We start from the raw sequence: 21,287 nt of genomic DNA on the forward strand, positions 1-21,287 counted from the left end.
ACAAAGAATGGTAAAAAAAATCAGTTAAGTTTAGGATGGTGGATAGTGAAAAGGTAGACAACAGTATCTCCATCTCTCAATCCAACAAAATGACGGCTACACATCGTGCCCACCACAAGATTGAGTACCACGAAAAACCTGGCAAGTGCTATCGCGAACTGGTGGTTGGAAAAAATACGTCGTCAACGGATCTTGTTGGTGTAAAAAGAGCGTGGTTACATCTTGGCAAACTGGCAGGTGGGACTACGGAAAATACTGTAGACTGCTTTCTGAGAAAGAACTTTCCTCATATCCCTATAACGGTGAGTAAGCTTGAGTCAAAGGGTGTAAATGCAAGCTTTAAAATTGGAATGCCTTTTCATACTCGAGATGAAGTGCTATAGAGCGATAAGTGGCCATGTGACCTGACCCTGTGGCGTTTTTTATTCAAGCGCCGGACTGTAGTGGAACTGAATTAATACGAAGTGGCAAAGACAATAAATCTCATTTCAGTGGGGAGAGTAAGATCAGGATCCTAATTCTCAACATACAGTGTCTATATAATAAGTTACAAGAACTTGAAGCCTTAACTTTAATGGACAAACCGGACGTAATCTGCCTTTGTGAGCATTGGATGAGTGTACTGGATGTCACAATTCCAGGATATGTGATAGGGGACTGTTATTGTCGAAGAGTGAAACGCCATGGTGGAGTGGTGATCTATGTAAAAAACACTATTGTGCATGAAAAACCGAAGATAAATCTGCAGTCCATGAACACTGAACAGGTATTTGAATGTTCAGTGGTAAAACTCACTGTCAATGAGCAAACTCATATAATATTTGCACTGTATCGATCGTGTAGTACGCCTTAATGAATTTTATTTGCAACGGTATGAAGATTCGGTCTTTGCGCATGTCAAGAAGTGTCACCAAAAGTCGGATTTAACGAGAACATCATTTCGAATATTTAGAAAAATTGACATGGTCGCGCGACCACGCAATCCCAAAAGCTGCATTTCACTCGAGTATCCCGTTCTTAACCCATGTTGGGGTTTGAATAGCCATCTATCTCTTGTCCCCCATACGCACCGTATACTTCCGAACATAGATGACCAGGTAAAATCAAATATTAAACACTCCTCAGCAAGCACACAAGTGTTAACTGGACATGGGAACTTCAACTCTTACTTACACTTGATAGGGAAATGTTGTACTCCCCAGCGTAACTGTGGAAAAGAAGACACAGCAGAACATAGAGTGGAGGATTGTGTATTCTATGAGACAGAGCGACAACTCTTATGGGACAGTATGGAAGAGAAGCTAACGAGCATCAGGGAAATGATAACATTCTGCCTAAAGAACAACAATAAGCTGCTTGAAAAGTTTACAATAAGAAAACCGGCAAATACTGAACCACAACAAGTGAACTAACTGGAAAATATTTTGTGTAAAATGTAGCAATGTATTCTCCTATTTGTCTATTGAGTGATTTTTTTATTCTTGAATTGTTTATCATTAGTTTAACTCCTAACATATATAAGCACCTGTGGATGTTAAAATTTAAGAATAACTTAAGTTGTTTCCTTATGTCTGGTTATTGTTTGTAAAAAGGGGAACTAAGATTCAAAGGAATCCCCAACTAACTGAAGTAAAATTTCTGAATGTAGTCAGCGATTCTTTTTTCCATTATTTTGCAAGCAACTTAGGTTATGCTTACCGGTCTATAATTGTTGGCTATTGTTTTATCCCCTTTCTTGAAAATTGGTGTAATATTTGCTTTTTACAAGCATTGGGCAAGGTATCATTATTTAACTTTACTTTGAATAGATGACTCAGGTACAAAGCTATTGCGGTATCACCCAGTTTTAGAATTTCAATTGATAAATTGTCCGAACCCACTGACTTATTTTTTACACAAAATACGTGTCCTCCACGATAATACCGTTTGCCGAGGGCAGTGAGCTATTTGGTGCTGTCATGCTCATGAAGTTCTTTATCGCTTATGAGCTATTTAGGCAAGCCTTATATTCCTTTTTGTTTTCTATTCACCGAAAAACATCCGTAAAGCAGGAGTTTCACATATAGCTATTTCTAAAGTGTCTGTTTTAATGCCATTTTAATCTAAATGAAATCAAAATTCTAAAATTAATCAACACGCTTGCTTTGGCGGGTTTCGTGGGCGTCAAACTCAAATACTGTATCTTTTCTGCTTAAATGTGTAAACTCATGAGGTTTGGTTTAATGGGATAACAAAAAAAACGGAGAAATGCGAAATACAGCCTTGCAATAGTTTTTTCCTAATCTTGTGACTAAGAAAATTCTTAAGTAGCCCTCTCTGTTCTTTTTATAGAAATGACTTGCCCTCGCATATTATTATACCAGCCCTTAGAAAAACTCTATTTTTGTAACAGCAAAAACGTCAAGTCATATACCGTAAAATAAAACAGCCTTGCACCTAAGTGTGTTATCGGGAGGAACCACCACGGCTATTGGCCTCTCGAAGAGGGAGTTCTTCAATTGCTCGCCACTCTTCTCATTTTGTCATGATCTAATTTCTTTCACACGCTATGTGGTAAAAGGAAACTGAACGACTCCAAGAGCTTAGTGACTACGATCCGTTTTCTGCTAGTCTTTGAAATTTATGGATATCTCAGTTTTATGCCATATACGAAGGGGAATTACATACCTTCAATCGTTTCAACAGATAAACAAAACGGAAATTTTACTTATTTTTTACCGAAAACTTCTGTACGCGGTCACCATCCAGAGTTTTTAATTACTCCCGGCGTCTCGTGACCGTCATTGTCTCAGTATATTGCGTTGAAAACCTTTTTTACAACTCTGGAATGACGTCATTTATGTTGTCAAATCTCCGACCGCACAATGGTTTCTTGAGTTCTGGGAATAAGAAGGAGCCGCTAGTCTTTTTAAAAATTTCGGCGCCACATCCCTCTGAATCGTCAACCGCACCTCGAGATGAGTGGGCAGGTGCATCGTCGGCAAGAAGACGGATGCGTTTGGTGATCATACCGCGCTGTTTCTTCTTCAGGGCATCACGCAATTCGTCCAGCACTGCGCAGTAAAAGGCAGCAGTGACGGTCTGACCCCTCTCCAGGTATTCTATTAAGATGACTCCACGGCAGTTCCAAAAAAACAGACACCATTACCATCCCTGCAGACTTCTGCGCCTTAGTCTTCTGGGGGGAGGGAGGGGCAGTCGCTGTGAATCCACTCCTTGCTATTCACCTTGGTCTTTGGAGCATATTCATTGATCAAAGATTCATCCATTGTTACCAGGCGACCCAACACATCCTCCTCATCTTGCTCCACATGATCCTCCATTGACAGGCCGCGCCTTGTTTGCTTCTGAGGAGGAGTCGGTAGTCGTGGGACCCAGCGTGCTGACACCTTTGACATGTGCAGTTCTTCTTCAATAGTTTCTCCCAAACTAAGTTCAGCCTCATTCATGATCATTTGCACGGTTGCTCTTCGGTAAATTACTATTAGGATAGAATCCTCTTCACTGCTGCAGCACCGACCGTGAGCAGTGGTCGTCTCCCACTTCTTGGATCGTCCTTGGTGAGGAACGGCCAGTGTTGGAAGTTCCTTTCCCACTCAGCACAACGGTGCCATATGACAACGGGCTGCCATTTCCATAAACACATATCATTCCTTCGATCGTAAATTTACCGGACACTATAACCTTTGAAATGTATGAAATGAATCACACCTAGAGCCTTTGACACCTTTGACATGTGCAGTTCTTTGTGAATAATTTTCCACAATATTGCTGTAGCTAAGATCAGTCTCATTCATGATCATTTGGACAGTCGCTCTCTGGTCTAATATAAAGATAAAGTCTTCCACTGTCTTCACTGTGGCAGCATCATCCATGAGGGATAGTTTTTCACATCTCGGGTCGTCTGTGAGGGATATGTGGTCAGTTTGGAAATTCATTTTCCATCCCGCCAATGCGTAGAATAATGATGAGCTATCATTTCCCTAAACAGGCATCATTTCATCGTGGCACTGTAGCCTTTCAAATGAAGGAATTCGATCACACTCCAAGTCTCTCTCTTCTCTGTGCTGCGAGTCACTTCAGTCTACGGCTGCCGGAAACTAAACAAATCAACATTAACAACTATAATTTACAGCATTATGTAGCTAAGCATAAAGTAATATGCATAATAAATTTTATCCAGATATATTGGTTATTTATCATTAATAATAACTTTGAAACGATACTCGCACGTACACGCACACACAGACACCCTTTCTATCTCTCAAAATGAGAGCCAAAAATTTTCCCATTAAAATTATCATTTACATGAAACGCTAAGGCACCTTTGAGCGATTTTCATATTGCGGGACGAAAATGCTTTTTGGATCTTCTAATATCATATCAAGTGTAGCATATGGTCTACCTAATCTTGTTTGTGTAGGCCTTGAGCTTCTGGTTTCAATTGGAGCAAATATTTTATCCTAGATAATACATGACACAAATGAACAATGACATTTAGTACTATCGTTAAAGTTCCAGGAATTCATAAAGCCATGTGTCGTGCGTACAACGATACTTTCGCCAATTAACACTCACCAATCGAAGAAAATTGTCTTATGTTTGATAGGAAAGGACCGGAACTTATTAATGTGATCGTCTATAGCATCTATGCTTTGGGTGGCTGGCATTTTCGCATCCTGAACAAGAAGAGTAGCGGGGGTGGGTGGGGCGCCAAATCCGATCGCCTGGATTTCCATTTTTCGGGCAGGGGTGAGAGACAGGGTCGGTGTCACATTCATGAGGGGAGGCAGCGGACAATCTTATTTTCCATTCACGTTGTCGCTTCGCGGCGTCAAATAAAAGCTCTCCTTAAATGTATGGGAGTCTGCAGTGCAAAGGGAATAGAAGTCAATCAATTTCCCGCGTTGGGAGGCATAGGCATGGAGGCGTGCGCCACGCAAGCACCGCGGAACACCCTCCAAGTCGGTTGCGAGCGTCATTGACCATGGCTTCCCGGGCGATCGCTTCTCAGGATGGCCTGTCAGGCACTGTCAGAGCATGAGATTGACGATCCGTTGATAGCAAATAGTAGTTTGCTGAGACACGTTTGATTTTTATCGCTTAGACTTGAGCTGAATCCATTCCGATTGAGCAACAATTTTATAGTCAACTCCGATCTCCACTGAAACGTCGTCATATAGTATTCTAGGTTGTTTTGTAGAATAAAGGAGGCGACCGACAGCAGAGGTCATTTGGGCGTGATCTTGTTGCAAGCTCTTGTAGCTACAGCGGACACATTGTGCGAATAGGTAGTATTATGAAGGATGAAAATGTCAATGGTTTCACGCCATACTTCCCTGAGTATCCTCCCTTCTATATTGCAGTCTTCAACATCCCACTGCCGATCAATATGCTCTGCATCCATTTTTTTCCTGCCTCCTTGTGATTTCTCCCAACAATATCCTCTCCTCGAACCATCATACCTAGCACTTCCTCATTTGTTTTCATGTCTGTCCACTTCACCTTCTCCATCTTCATCCACACATGCATCAGAAAAACCTCCAATCTACGTCTATCATCCTAATTCAATGGCCCTGTTTCTTCGCCTTACATAACCATGCTCCATTTCAAAGTTTTGACCAACAAGTTTATGAATTTCCATTTTTATATTCTATATTAACATAGCCTTTCTTTTTCTGGAAAACCGCATAGCCCTTGCTTTATTTAGCTGTGTTCTTATTCCATGCCAATTAAACTGACTTTTCACTGCAATCAGCAGAGTTAGTAGTGCCTTGGCTTACTGACAAAGTAAAGCATGACCATCGGCGGAGGGGACCAGTAGCCGATAGGGGCCATGCAGTAGTCACCGACTGTCATTCCTATCTTCAGGTTTTCCCATGCCTCTTTAATCATTTCCTCTACATACAAATTGAACAGCAACGGTGTTAATGGGCAACCCTGTCTTACACCTCTTCCTAATTTAATGTATTCCTATTTTCCACAATATATTCATTAGTTTTTTCCAAAATCACTCTATAAAACGCCTTGTCGAAATCTACGAAACAGGTAAATACGTCCTGATTGTATTCTATATTCCTCTCGATAAGTGATCTCATTACTGCAATGGCATCGTGCGCGTCTCCCCCTTTCCTGAACCCAACCTGATTACAACACTATGTAATCATTTGCCCTGCTCCTCTTCCTTCCGTTGATGATCCTGAGTACCACTTTATTTGCATTCGAAATCAAACTTAGTGATCTGTAGTCCTCCATATTGCTGCGTTTTTCTATTTTGGAATAGGAACTTATACTGATCTTTAAAAAATATTCCGGTCAAATCCCGTCCGCAGAAATGCTACGAATTAGTTCATGAAAGCTCTCCCTCCCGCATTTTTCTTAAACTCTTTAAAAACTTTTCTTAAAAGTATTTTCCTGTTAATGTTGTGTATCCCCACGGCCTTAGTGAATTTTAATTCCCTCAATGTCCTTTCTTTCTTACCATCGAGTAAAACGTAACCTAAATTATCCTCATCTACGACATATGTTGTCTCTATATCTAATACGAGGTATGTTCAAAAAGTTCCCGAACTGTATTTACTACGAAAAAATATTCCAATATCAAATTAGTGGTCTGAGTCCCGTTCAAAGTACTCTCTTTCTCATCATATACACTTATCTCACCGATGTTTCACTATTTGAAACAGTTCTGGATCACTTCTTCCTGAATGTTGCTCCTGCGTTGCATTTTTCTCTATCTCTGCAATTGCGGCAAATATTCTTCCTTTGAGCAGGTGTTTAAGGAGCAGGAAAAAGTCTCATGGGGCCCGGTCGGGTGCATAGGCAGGGTGGGGAAGAACAGCGGTCTTGTTTTTGGCTAAAAACTCACGAGTTCTGAGACATGAATGATCCGGCTCGCTGTCGTGGTGAAAAAACGACTGACCGCTCCTCCAAATTTCGGGCCGTTTTCGCCTGATTCTCTCTCTCTTTCTTAGAAGTTTCAAAACCCCTTGTAGTATTCTTGGTTCCTTGGCCGGTCTTCTGAGGACATTTCGATGCACAACCCCCTTTTCATCGAAAAAGAACAGTGCGCATCACCTTGACATTCGAGCCATCTTGGCGACCTTTTTTGGGGAGGGGGAATGTTTTACCAATCCATGGTGAAATTTGCACTTTTGTTTTGATGTCATATCCATTTACCCACGACTCATCACCTGTTATGGCCCTGGACAAGAAGGTTTCATCCTCTTCAGCTCCATCAAACAGTTCCTAGTAAACACTTGAACTCGATGTTGTTTCTGGTCTGCTATCATCAGGCGAGGCGCGAATTTGGCGGCGACTTGATGCATCCTCAATTTATCAGTCAGGATTGCATAGTACGAACCAATCGAGATGATGCCACATTGTTCTGCAAGTTCCATGACAGTCAAGCGTCGATTTGCACGAACTTTCTCAATGTGGGGGTCATCAGTCGACGTTGATGGCCCTCCGGGACGCTCGTCGTTTTCCACGGATTGCCGCCCCTTTTAGAGCCGGGCATACCACTTTTAAGGCGTGGTACGTTTCATGGCATCCTCAATATTAGCCTTTGTATTCAACGTAAAATTTTTTGTGGAGGATTTGCAGAGATTAAAGCAGAACTTACAGAATAACAATACTCCTGCAAAGAGCAAATGTTCGGGAATTTTTTTAACAGACCTCTTAGCACTGGTTTAAATCTTTTCATACATCATATGTCTTCCTTCCAACTATCTTGGATCTTCTCGGGCTAGAGCAATATTTGTCCTTACTATTCTCTGATTTTATCACGGATTTTGGAGTTTACTTTTCCTGACAGGTTTTTAATCTCCCAGTTAAGCGCGCCAATTTCACCCTTCCTTTGCGATCTTTGCTCTGTGATTTCCCACCACGCTCTTTTTGCTCTATTTTTACCTGGCTCAGGTTATTATTTGTCTCGTGACAACGTCTCTTCTTCGTAAAAATATATTCAAATACGTCAATTTCCTTCCCTCATCTGTGTTTCTAATCTTTCCCGTTCGTGACCCATTTTTCCTTACCCATCTCCTATTAACAATTTCTATAGTTTCTTTTGAGGCTTTCGATATATATTGTTTCATATTTTTCCAATTTTCCTCAATATTATCGAGCTCCTTGTCCTTATTTATAATTTTCTCTAATCCTCCTAATACTCCTCTCTCTTTGTTTCCTTTTATTGTTCAAAATTACATTTTCCAAACCGCCTTCCCAAATTTTATCTCTTGAACTGGACGGTACACTTCATTATTGCTTATTATGGTCTGAATCCGCATTCGTTTAGTTAAAATGCGAATAAAGCAATTTGTTCCCACAATAAATTACTTCAGATCTTCATTATCAACAAAAGAATGAACAAATTCTATAAAAGCTTTTATACTTGATTGTGGTTGTCTGGAGATTCTCATAATAGAATCACATAATTTGCCAAATACCATTTCACCATACTGAAGCTCATATGCATATGCAAGATGAAATGATAGTACTCACCATTATCACTGAAATAACCTGCGCTAAACTCGTCCCGAAGGTCCTTGGAAGGACGACCAAGAGCAGGGACCTCCATTATCCGAAGACCTTCTGTATGCGACGTTTCCCCAACCACCTTACAGTCCCAACTTGGCACCTATTTCCTATTCCCTATTAAAGTGAAATCCTCCCTCAAAGGACACGACCACAATGGGAACCTGAGCACCGTCATAGAAGCTTGTACGCGTAACCTTAAGGACCTACCAGGGAGCCTTCGAGTCGCGGAAGTTGCTGGCAAATGTGCCTCGACGCTCAAGGACTTTGCTTTGAATAATATTGCGGCATTTTAGAAATATGTGAATGAAATCCACTTTTTCGAAACATTTCCCGATTTTTTATACAAACTTTGTTCAACGATACCCAAGTTTTTTCCAGCCCTTGGATGCTGCCTGAGACGCTTCTATCGGGATAGTCTTTCTTTCTGTGGTAACATATTTTAGATGTCGTCAATAGTTTCATTTCGGCCTCCTTTCACGGTGGATTTCAATTTAGGAAAAGGTCCGCTAGAGCAAAACTCTGAGAGTAGGGTGTTTGGATAAACACCGGTATTCGGTTTTTCGTCAAAAACTCCGTAATAATCAATGATAAGTGTGCTGGTGCGTTGTCGTGATGAAAGCACCAAGACTTGTTTTTCCGTTTTTGTGGTCTCATCTTCAAGTAGGCAATTTGCGCGGAAAAAGACCAGGCTCATCATTTATTGTTCGTACATTTTATATTCCTTCCGCTCCTCATGGATCTTTTCTGATTCAGCCAGTATTTTTCCCAGCATATTTCGAATTGCTAACTCAAAATATTTCTTCATACTTCATGATAGTGTTTTGAACTTCTTGTATAGCGCACCGATTTCGCCCTTCCTCTGTAATTTTTTCATGTCCTCGCACTTTGTCATCCACCACGCTTCTACCTTTCTAATCATCCAATCTGTGAACCATGGTTTCCTTGCCCTTTTCCTATTAACAGCTCCTATAGTTTCTATTCGGCTTTTGGAATTCCCCTTTTGATTTTTTTCCACTTTTTGTCGATAGTCCTCCGCTCTTTTACCTCACCAGTGATTTTCTTTACAGCCTGCTGATAATCCTTCCTTATCAATTCCGTTAATACTTCCACATTCCATTTCCTAACCCGCCTCCCCTGCCTTATCTTTTTGAATCGGACGCCACACTTCATAGCAACTAAATTGTGATCACAGTCCGCATCCGCTCCCGGGAAGCTGTGGCACTTTGTCATCCACCACGCTTCTACCTTTCTAATCATCCAATCTGTGAACCATGGTTTCCTTGCCCTTTTCCTATTAACAGCTCCTATAGTTTCTATTCGGCTTTTGGAATTCCCCTTTTGATTTTTTTCCACTTTTTGTCGATAGTCCTCCGCTCTTTTACCTCACCAGTGATTTTCTTTACAGCCTGCTGATAATCCTTCCTTATCAATTCCGTTAATACTTCCACATTCCATTTCCTAACCCGCCTCCCCTGCCTTATCTTTTTGAATCGGACGCCACACTTCATAGCAACTAAATTGTGATCACAGTCCGCATCCGCTCCCGGGAAGCTGTGGGAATTTATCACACTGTCCCTAAACATGTGTCTAACCCGAATATAATCTAGCTGATACCTTTCTGAGTCTTTTGGCTTTTTCCATTTATGCCTACGCCTTTTGTGGTGTCTAAACCAAGTGTTGATGATGTCTAACCCCTGTCTCCTACAGAACTCAACTACTTTCTCCCCTCGGTCATTCCTCGTGCCTAAACCGTAGTCCCCCACCTCATCACCATCTCTTACTTCGCCCACCGTCGCATTCCAATCCCCCATCACTATCAAATGTTTTCATACAGGAACACATGCGATTTTGTCCTCTAGCTGATCGTATATTCTATTGACTTCTTCTTCCTTTTCTCCTTCCTCCTTCATACTACTTCCTTATTTATGACATGTAACACTCGAAAAATAACCAATCGTTAGTTGCGCTGTTTTTTCTCCCGGAAATATTTTGTTAGGTGCTTAATCTATGTTAAATAAGCTTCTTTTAAATGTTTCCATGAATGTTAAAATTAATTCGAATCGGAATACCTATTTATATTAATATAAGTCAAACTTAATACGCATTACTAAAATAATAAATTCGATTCACATTGATTCTCATATTCATGGAAACATTTAACAAATTCACAATAGGTAGTGTAAAAATTCATGTAGTTTTAAAGTTTGGCGGCAACACTCGATTGAAGTCTTTCCTAGTTTGTGTTTCCCTAAAAATGACAAAAGATAACACCCCTATGGCTGCAACTTATGACCGTACTAATATTGTATGTAATATTGAAAAAATCGCCAGAAACTCGCATTTTCAAAGAAGTTAGTCGATTTTTCCAGCGAGATGTGGAAAGACATAAAAATGAGTCAGAATACTTTACTCTAACGTTGTTTTTATATAAATACGGATAATTATAGTAAAATGGCGTAAATTACGGATAATGCGTTCAAGTTAAAGATTACTCGGAATGAAATAGAGTAATTTTTTCTCAGTTTTCATAATTCAAGCATTACTCTTATTAGGTTTACGGTATTTAACGTGAGAGTTCATGAAGATTGAAAGTTTTTCAGCAATAAAATGAATGTTTTTTGTATTCTATTGCTGACAAGGAAACTACTTTGAAAATAAGTCTCCAACTAGAGAGTTGAGTGCCCAGGAATATGCGGCGTTGCATGAGTGAGTCCATTTGTAGTTAACATGTTTACGGGCTACATTTTCATTGGCATTATAACGCTAATTACCGCGACAGGTAATTCGTAAAAAGATCATAGTCATTAAGGTGTCCCACGCCCTTTTTTGAGGGTGTATGTATGCATTGTGTGGTCGTCTCTCTGCATTGACGTCCCTCCTCTCTCTCTCTCTCCCGATACAGTTCCACGGAGAGTGGAGCCGACCGTTTGGCACCGGCATGCTGCCCAGGACCACCTGGAGAGGCCCTCGGTTGGATCGGGGGGCGAGACGCCTCCAAAGGTCAGGACCCTGGAGGACACTGCCTTCTCGGAGGAGGTGCCCGAGCTGGAGTTTTCCATGCCGGCCACGGCGGCGATAGTGTCGACGTCGATGGTGTCAAGCGCGGGCCCGACGCACGCGGCGAAGGAGGAAGGGGGGGGCGAGGAGGAGGAGGGGGGCGAGGAGGTTGAGGGGGGCGAGGAGGAGACGTACCAAGGGGATCAGCCTCTCGGGCCGACGGCGGGGGTGGTGTTCAGGGGCGGCGGAGGAGGAGGAGGTGAGGTCGGCCCCACGCTGGGCGCCCAGCAACCAAAACAGCTGTGGTTCTCCAACTTCGAGGAGTTCCAGAGACTGACGGAGCCGGCGTTCGACAACAACACGGTGTCCAACGTGACCGTCCAACTCGGCGGCACGGCGTTCCTACACTGCCGGGTGCGGAACCTCGGGGAGCGGACGGTGAGTGGAGCCGAAGTGCGTATCACTCCCATATACGTATGTAATATTATGGACGTTTAATTTTAATGATTCTAGCATTCAAAGGAATCTAGTATTGTGTAACAGTCGCCGAATGCACGAGAGAGAGAGAGAGAGAGAGAGAGAATGGATACGATCTCGGGCCATAAGCGGCCAAAGCGTGAAAATTGTTAATATTTTGATTTACTATTCAAGATGGGATTCCCGAGCGCGACCACTTCCACGAATTATAGTCACGATTATCGTGTTAAAATGGATCGAAAATGCAAATGGTTGGACTCACTTGAAAGAAAAATCCCTTTTAATGTCCATTTGCAAATAGTCGTTGCATAATTGGGACGGTTGACTAGGTTAGAGTTCGCATATCGATGACAGCTGGGTCGCGAACTTCAATGAACCAAATCACGGCAATGGCGGAGACCTGAAACCTTTCTGCAGTATCATGTTAGTGGGAAACATTCAAAACTTTATAGAGATGGGCCCTGGCGGTGAAAATGTCCGTGGAGTGTGATTACAGAAGAAAATGCCATTACTGCCATGAGAGGCTTTTAGAATCAAAACTCCCTCGCTGCCATTGGCCAGTTTGTGAAAGCCACGCCTACGTTTCAACATATTTAAAAACCTCAGTGAAAATATGGTTGAAAATGTTCCAACTATAATAAAATGGTAACAGAAACAAATTTATTATAGGAAAATTTTTATAGCCAAAATTTTGTGCCGCATTTGTTACTGCGTGCTTTAAATTTATCCGCGGTTGGCGGGCAAGGCGTGGATAATTTTAGTGTAAAAGGGGATTGAAGTCATGAGAAGAATATAATAGAATGCCATGTGGAATATACCCATGATGTCTTTGTGCACATACCAAATTTTCAGTGTGTTTCATAGAATATAATTAATGAAGCTGGTGGGAATTTCGGTAAGCATACGTAGATGGGGAGTGGAAGGAAGGAGAGGCGACTGGGGAATTGGAATTCCATGCCGCAAGCAAGGGTGGCCGAAATGCATATTCTGAATCGATAGCGACAGCTAAGCAGTAATTGCGTGCATTATAGCGGGTGATTTTTTTTTAATTTATAGTGTTGAGGATAAGTTGATGGCGAGCTGACTCTTTATATTCGTACTCAGCAATGTTAAAAATAGAAACTAATTGGAAAAACAAAATTTTTCAATTAAAACATTTTTTCACCTACTTTCAATCTTATACTCTGATGCAAACAAAAATGGCATGTATTTGTAAACGTTTTATCTCGAATACTGCTCTAAGATTTATGTAAAACGTAGCATATTTTTAGTTATTACAAATCCATTAAGGTTTACATCATTTTTGGCAAAGTTTATGTGCGGCCACAATTGTAGAAGATTCGTGTCATAATTGAGCAGAGAAACCCGTAGAGAATCTGTTGCCATGGTGACATAAGTAAACGCCGAATGGGGTCAATTCCGCAATCTTCAGAGTGGGGCGCACCCTCGACTCCGCTCCCAAATGGGACGTGATTAACTATGAATTACAATGCAACAATTTCAGAGTGTAAAAATCATTCGCCTTGACCGGGATTTGAACCCGGATTCCTCGATTTCCAGCCGAGTGCTTAAGCCAATCTAGCTATCGAGGCGTCCTGTTAAACTCTGAAATTTTGGGGGCATTAAAGGAACTAGATGTTGCGACGAAATACCGTACATAAAATGCTGCAGGCATTCGTAGCCGCGCGCGATGCGCTATAGTCCTCGAGGTTAAAGCCAACTTTAAACACTTAGGCTGTTTTTACCTTTGAAATATTCCAAGAAATTTTGGAAGATGCCGCGACAGTATATTTTGAACGGAGTATTTCGCTAAGTGCGCATTGCAATACAACATTATCAGAGAGTAAAAATCATTCGCCTTGACTGGGATTAAAACCCGGATTTTCAAAGTTTAAGAGGACGCCTCGAGAGCTTAACTGACAGGACATGGAGGGATCCGGGTTTGAATCCCGGTCGAGGTGAATGATTTTTTCACTCTGAAATTGTTGCATTGCAATGCACACTTGGTGGAAGAATCCGTTTAAAAGTTACTGTCGCGACATCTCCTGCAGTTTCTTTGGTCGTGATGCCAATGTTGGGCGGGGACCACGGTTGCTCAAGGAAAGGAAAGGTGATCGACCCTCTCGATCAGCCTCTCCGCTAAATACGCTCGTAAAAATTACTTCAGTAGTGGAAAAATTGTTAAATAATTTTGTAAAATATGTCCAAGATGGTTAATTCAATTCCTTCAAAGTATCTGTTTCTGCAATTAAAAAAATAGTTTGTGACATTCTCCCTTATCGTCAATAATCAACCTTAAATACTTAAAAACGTTTGAGAAAATGCTAATATGTGTTGTAAAACCTCAGTTATATATGGAAATATGGCTGTGGTTTTAGAAAAAATGGTTTGTTGTATACATACATACATACACACACACACACACACACACATATATATATATATATATATATATATATATATATATATATATATATATATATATTTATTTATTTATTTATATATATATACATATTTATATATATATATACATATATATATACCTATATATATATATACATATATATATACATGCATGTGGATGATATGTTATTTAAATCTTCACAAAGTGTAACATATTTACTAGCTTCATTCATAAATATGAAAGGATCAGCTGTCTAACAGTTCAACGTCTGTATTATTATAAACTTGTCAGGTCTGTAAATCTCTTTAAGTAAACTTAAGGTTTTTTTTTATTTTTCTATCAAATGGCAAATATCACCGGAGTAAACTTGAGTACGAATTAATTCTCCATAAATGCGCGTAAAATCCTAAAACCCAAACTAAATACTCACAGAAATATTTTATCTCTATTTTTCTCATCTATAAATAGTGGGTTTCACAATGATTGCCTGGAACGTGACCGTTCCATCAGCGAATACGTGCTAACAGTTGCACATATATTTGATTAGAATATAAGTGTCTTTAATGTAATTGGTAGGGGTGAACCCGTGCCATACTTAAGTGCATTAACTTCAATCACTACTCTATAGCTCGCGCAACTTGATCTGAAGTAGATTAGATCAACTGGCCGCGCGTGTCAGGTGAAGGACAGAATGCCAAAAACCACACGCCCTTATGAAAAGGTGTGATACTGATCTGATCTGGTCCTCTTTGGTCCAGTGGGCACACATTTCAGGCTCTGTAGAATTGAAATATTTTTCAAAAATCTCTGATCAAGCAACACGAATGCCACTGTGTTAAACGCATACAATTACTTTCGCCAATCTTGGAGAATTAGTGCTGAAATCATAAATGCCCGAACGAAATAAATCCTTGCACGGCGCAATTTGCTCGGAACACAATTACGGTAAAAAATAGATACCAAAGAAGTCAACGAACTTGAATCAATAGATGTTATGATATTTGATATGTTGGCCATTCAGAGCAAGACGATTTGAAGCAGATTCCGCGCCTGCGCACCTCGTCAGATAAGGTAATATAGAAAGAATAGTGTCTTCCAAACGCCAATTTGAAAACCATATTCACAGCAACTTAACTGTTGGCTAGCCACGCGGAAGGAAAGTGTGAGATTTAGTCTTCCATGTGAGCAAGTGCATCCATACTAACTATAAGACACCTCAAAGGAAACATTTTTCAGTCAATTTACTTTGTATGTGGAGGTGTTTTTCAGACAGGACGGTCTAAATGAGGCTCTCCCTAGATCCCAAGATTCCAGGCCTATTTCCCTTTGAAATCATCAATCAGGATGAGTTCCGAAGGTAATGCAATTTAATATCCTGCGCCGCTCGTATTGGTCAGAGTGGAATCAAAGCACTTGGATAAGGTGGAGGAAACGCTATGCTTCACATAAGAATTGGTCTCAGTGCTCTCCAAGCTGTTGAAGTGGCAGGATGTTAGTTATTGTAAACCTCTGCGCGCCGACCGTGTCACGAAAGACCAACCGAACGGAAATTTCAAGTGAACTTTTTGAGGTTCTTTTACCAACGCCTTTTATGTATTTTTCCCTGCAGTACTTAACAAACTCGCCGTATAGTACAACTTGCAGGATACGAATTGATTTTTTTTCCCAGCCCTATTATGAGCACATTTTCAATTATACAGCGAAACATCAAGACTATGTAATGGCATCATTGCCAAGGATGAATTAATCATTTTCTACGAAAAATGTCAAAGTTCCATTTTATGTGTGGTGATAGAAATCACCCAGTTCTAATCCCGAGCAACCGAGCGGAAATGTCAAGTGCACTTTTACCACATATTGTAAATGAACCTGATTATTTGGACATCGTCATCGCTGGCGATGAAACATGGATTTTTCAATACGGCCCAGAAAAAAAACGTAAAAGCTCTGAGCGGCACACCAACCAGTTCACCAAGCCCAAAAAGGCAAGGATGAGCAAATCAAAAGTGAGAACAATTCTCATTGTCTTTTTTGACAGTAAAGGGATGGTCCTTAAGGAGTTTATTCCGCCAAGGACAAACAGTCGATGATGCATAGTACGTGGATGTGCTGGAAAGACTCCGATAAAGGGTCATCGGGTCGAGAACAGACATCTCCGTTACCTAACAACTCCATCACGACAAGGCGGCTTACTACAACGCGCTAATAGTCCGCGAGTTCTTGGCCAAAGGTCAAGTGTCAGCCCTGCCCCACCCCCCAGCAGACTTCTTTTTGTTCCCTTTAATTAAGGCAGTCCTGAAGGAAACCCGTTTTTCATCCATAGAAGAGATCCAATCAGCCGTGACGAAGAACTTCCGTGAGGTCCCCGAGGACGCCTTCCAGGGTGCGTGACGGTCAATGCAGAGACGCTGGAAAAATGTGTGCATAGAGGCCCAAGGACAGTATTTTGAAGAATTTCAAGTGTTTGTGCAAATCTGTTCAATAAATTATTTAAAAACATAAGCTTTACTTTTGGAACAAACCCTGTATGTAAAGATTTTTTTTCTTATTTAATGTTGAGAGCAGAGCAGTGTTTTATGGATACAAGACATGGTCTCTAAGGGAAGAAGATGAACGTGGATAGTGATATTTTGTGGTAATGGCGGGAAAAGAAAATAATAAGTTGGGGAGAGAGGATGACGAATGGCTGGGATTTAAATGGGGCGGAGCAGGAGAGGAAATGGCCGGGGGGATCAGAAAAAGGCTGAGAAAAAGAATAGGGGAAGTATTGTGAGGCAGCGGTGCATTTGAGGAAGGTCGAGGTAGAAGGGAGCACGTCGGACAAGAGGGGAAGCGGAGACGAGACAAGAGATGTGGGCAGCAGCACACGGGAGAGAAGGCGCCACGAAGAAACGGAGGGAGAAATATAATGGACCAAAGGAAGAGGACGTTCGCGCAATACGTACAAATAAATAGTCGTTATAAACCGCCCAAAAATTACCTTTAAGAATACTTTGAATAAAAGTGAATGTGATACATAGTGATGATGATGACCTGCCCGTATTACAGGGCCATCGTCATCTCAGTCATGCGTCTCTATGAGAATTCATTTGTCATTCTCTGCTAATTTGTTTTTTAGTTAATCCTTTTAGAAATTTCAGATGGGTTTTTAATGAACTATAGGGTCTCATTTGAACGCCTTTCCTTTCGAATTATCGAGAGAAAAGACGTTCTTATATATCACCTATATTTCCTAGACACAGAATAATGGCGGATAACGAGAAAGAAGAACATTAACGACGGAGGGTAATGCTCCGTGAAGAATGACAGTGGTAATCGTATTCTTCATGGCTCAGTCGATGTTTTGTGGCGACCTAAATGCTTTCCAAATGTGTGACACTCTTTTCTAACGCATATATAATGCGTTTTATTTAATACTGCGCGTAACAGTGGACACCCATTTCTGGGGACCATACTAACATAATCACGAAGTAAGAAACTGATTGGGAGGAAGAAGCGCAGTAGAAGACGCAGTGCAAAGATAGATCAAGGGCTCGCGGAATAATGGTTAGAAAGGGGCCCTATACTGAAATCTGTATAAACTGTCCCCAGGACACAAGAAAGGAAATCCTCTTCTACTATTAGAGATTATTGTACATAAAATGTTATTCGAAGCATAGGAGATTCCGAAAACCTTTACATAATGCATAAAGGAGCAGCGTGGCGAACTAGTGTATTTTGATATAGAAAGGGTGACCTTGGGACCAGGAATACTTTAATGCGCGATAACCACTCAATATTTATGGGAAATGGAGAAGAAAAACTTTCTATGGGCTCGCTTGTGCCATTTTAAATGGAGGTATTCGACTGTCAGACATGGTTCAATACGGTCGTAACAAAGGGAAAAGCAGGTGTAAGGCTGGAGCTAACTAGCTACTAGAAAGCGGCTGTAGAGGGCTATAGGACTAGGAAGATTGATTTCTTTTATGGCAAAGATCGTGGAAAAAAATAAGGATATACTAGTATGTCAACAAAAAATAAGGAAGAGAGTAAATGAGTTCCTGGTTGAAGATCAGTTTGGGTTTGGAAAGGGGATGCCAAAGCAATTTTTAAGTCATGAGTGGAAAGGAGGCTAGGATTTCATGAAGTGGGTGTATGTGTGTTCTCTGTGGATTTTTTGGCATTCGACAGATCAAATACGTTCTAATTGAATTCTCTATTCCCCTCGAATAGTGATTTTATTAATGCAATAGCATCGCGCTCGCCTCTCCCCTTCCTAAACCCAAACTGATCACCCCCTAAGTATTCTTTTGTCCTGCTCTCCATTCTCTTGTTGATGGTCCTGAGAATCACTCTGGCTGCTTACAAAATCAAACTTATTTTTCTGTATTAATCACATACAGCTGTTTCCCTTCCGAAGAATAGGCAGTAGCACTGATTTGGAAAACTTTTTCAAGCTAATTCCTCCCTCGAAATTTCTATGAATCAGTCCATTCACTCTTCCTTCTAAGTTTTCCTAAACCATTGAGGAGTTCTGCGGAAGTTTCGTGCATCCGCAGACCCCATTTGTTCCCTTAATGCTTTTTCTACCAGGCTATAAAAATAATGCCCGCTCTCATCATCCTCTATATATGTTATTTCTATGTCTCCAGCTGTTTTTCCATGCAGATCCGCCCATAAACTACTCTGTCCAATAGATACGCGAACTGGGGCCATAGAAACTTTATTTTGCAAAATTGAGTCCTTATCGATTTTTACCCCTTCTAAGTACTCTCCATTCGTTGCTATGCATTTATTTTATCTTCTTTTTCCCTGTTTAAAGCATCCTTGGAAGTCCTCCTTAATAGTTTTAGTTTTTTCGTCGTTTCTTACTTTATTGTGTCCACATCTTCCCAATTATGTCCCCTCATCACATTTTTTGCATTTTGGGGGAATAGGAAAAAGTCACAGGGGGCGATATCTAGCAAATTAGGAGGATAATCAAAGATGGTGTTTGAATTTTTGCCAGAAACTGATACTCAAACTATCAAATGCTACTCCTCAGTGACATATATGAGGGTAGGCTGAAAACTAGTGCACACAAACTAAATTACCTTCAGAAGCACTCATGGTATAGCATGTGGAAGAAACATTCCCCTTTAACATGCATGCACAGATTTGAGGTCGTTTCATTCACCCAGTGTATTACAAGAAGCGGAAGTATGGAGACGTGTCCTAGTGCTATGTCGACGCGAGTTAAACAGCGTGCTGTTATCGAATTTTTAACTATTGAAAAAGTGACTCCTACTGACATTCATCGTCTTTTAAAGGCCGTTTATGCTGACGATGCTGTTGATAAATCTACTGTAAATCGATGGGTAGTAAAATTTCGTGGTTGCGAGCTTGGAAATACCATAATTGTTGATTAAACTTCTTTTGACTGCGCTTTCGGATGCTCCCTGAGTTTATGTGACCGATTTTCTGAAACTAGGGGCAACGGTAAATTCTTCTCAGTATCACTACCTACCTCCGACGTCGAGTTTGTCGTGTTAAAGGCAGCCTGGCGCTAATGATCTTGCAACATGACAACGCTCGTCCACACACCCCACACCCCGCAACTGGAGAGGCTCTGCGAAACCTGAAATTTGAATCGATTCCACACCCTCCTTATTCCCCCGATCTTGCGCCTTGCGACTTTAATTTTTTTCCTAAACTCAAAGTGTCACCTCGAGGGTAATCATTACACCTCGGGTGATGAGGTGAAGACAGCTGTCAAGACCTGGATTCGAGAAAAGTCGGAAGAGTTTTTCATTGACGGAATGAAAAAACTTGTTACACGTTAGGAGAAATGTGTTAGCCTTAACACTGACTATGTTGAAAAGTAAATAAATAATTTTAAAACTTAAGAATTTTTCTTTGATATACTTTTTGCCCGAGCTTGCTCTTTGCTTTTGTTTGTTGTCTCCAAGCATAAGTGCATTAGTTTTCAGCCTACCTTCGTGCATTTGCACATAATTTATTGTATTCCGTGTCTATCACTTCATACCCTTTGTTACTGTTGGCATGTTGACCTAAGTAATGTTCAAGTTCGTTGCTTCAACTTTTACTTCCAGGGAAAATAATTCTATAATCTACCACCTCTATTTATTATAATGCCGACCCTTTTTGATATGCTGATGCTGACGATATTAGACAGCTTGCGGATATCGGTTTTTCAAATTTCGACAGTGTAAACATCGATGTCCAGATCACGCGTTAGTGTGTGTTAGGTCATATTAATCCCATAGAAGAAAGGTATCAATAAGGAAAATACAGGGATTACAGGCCGATGTGTGACGCCAGAAGGTATTTAGAAAAGGTGAATCGCACTAAACAACTGCAACTTTTTGTGTGCTTTATTTTGAAATCAGAGGAAGGAAAGGCGACGCTAAGAGCACAAAAGAGGAGGATGCAGTTATAAAATCTGACGTGCTTCAAGGAAGTGCAAAAGTTTGCTAATTATCTTAGGAATGCACACGTCATTCTAGTTGGTTCAGAATGCCAAGAAATTTTTAGAGAACAAACTGTCGCTAGATTATAATAGCCCGATAAAGAAAGAGGAATAGAACAATGTACTGACAAGTCGCATTACTTATTTCTCCCTTACCAATCCAGCGATCATATAAACTTATGTACTGACAAGTCGAATTACTTATTTCTCCCTTACCAATCCAGCGATCATATAAACTTAGAGGTTAGCTTTTCCTTCAATATATCGAGGACGTTGATATAATTTATAATTTAAAAAAAGCATAAAAATGAATAATTTATATGCATTCCATTAAATACTGGCGGAATGGCTCCGATTTTAGGTTGGCGCCATCAATGTAGTCACGGCTAATTGTGTCATATGCTGCACTGTTTAGAATTCACT

The 21,287-nt window shown here is 40.8% G+C and overlaps 1 protein-coding gene across 1 annotated transcript in view; it reads left to right on the forward strand.

Annotated features, from left to right (window-relative positions):
- LOC139687203 (uncharacterized) overlaps positions 1-21,287 on the forward strand; it is a 270,420-nt gene that overhangs the window by 220,557 nt on the left and 28,576 nt on the right. Inside the window, exon 4 of the mRNA XM_071584325.1 lies at positions 11,441-11,973. Within this exon, the coding sequence (XP_071440426.1) occupies positions 11,441-11,973 (533 nt within the window). The remainder of the gene's footprint in view (positions 1-11,440; positions 11,974-21,287) is intronic.

The sequence above is a fragment of the Hetaerina americana genome, unplaced genomic scaffold (genome assembly GCF_022747635.1).
Source record: "Hetaerina americana unplaced genomic scaffold, ioHetAmer1.1.p SCAF_18, whole genome shotgun sequence".
Taxonomy (NCBI): Eukaryota; Metazoa; Arthropoda; class Insecta; order Odonata; family Calopterygidae; genus Hetaerina; species Hetaerina americana.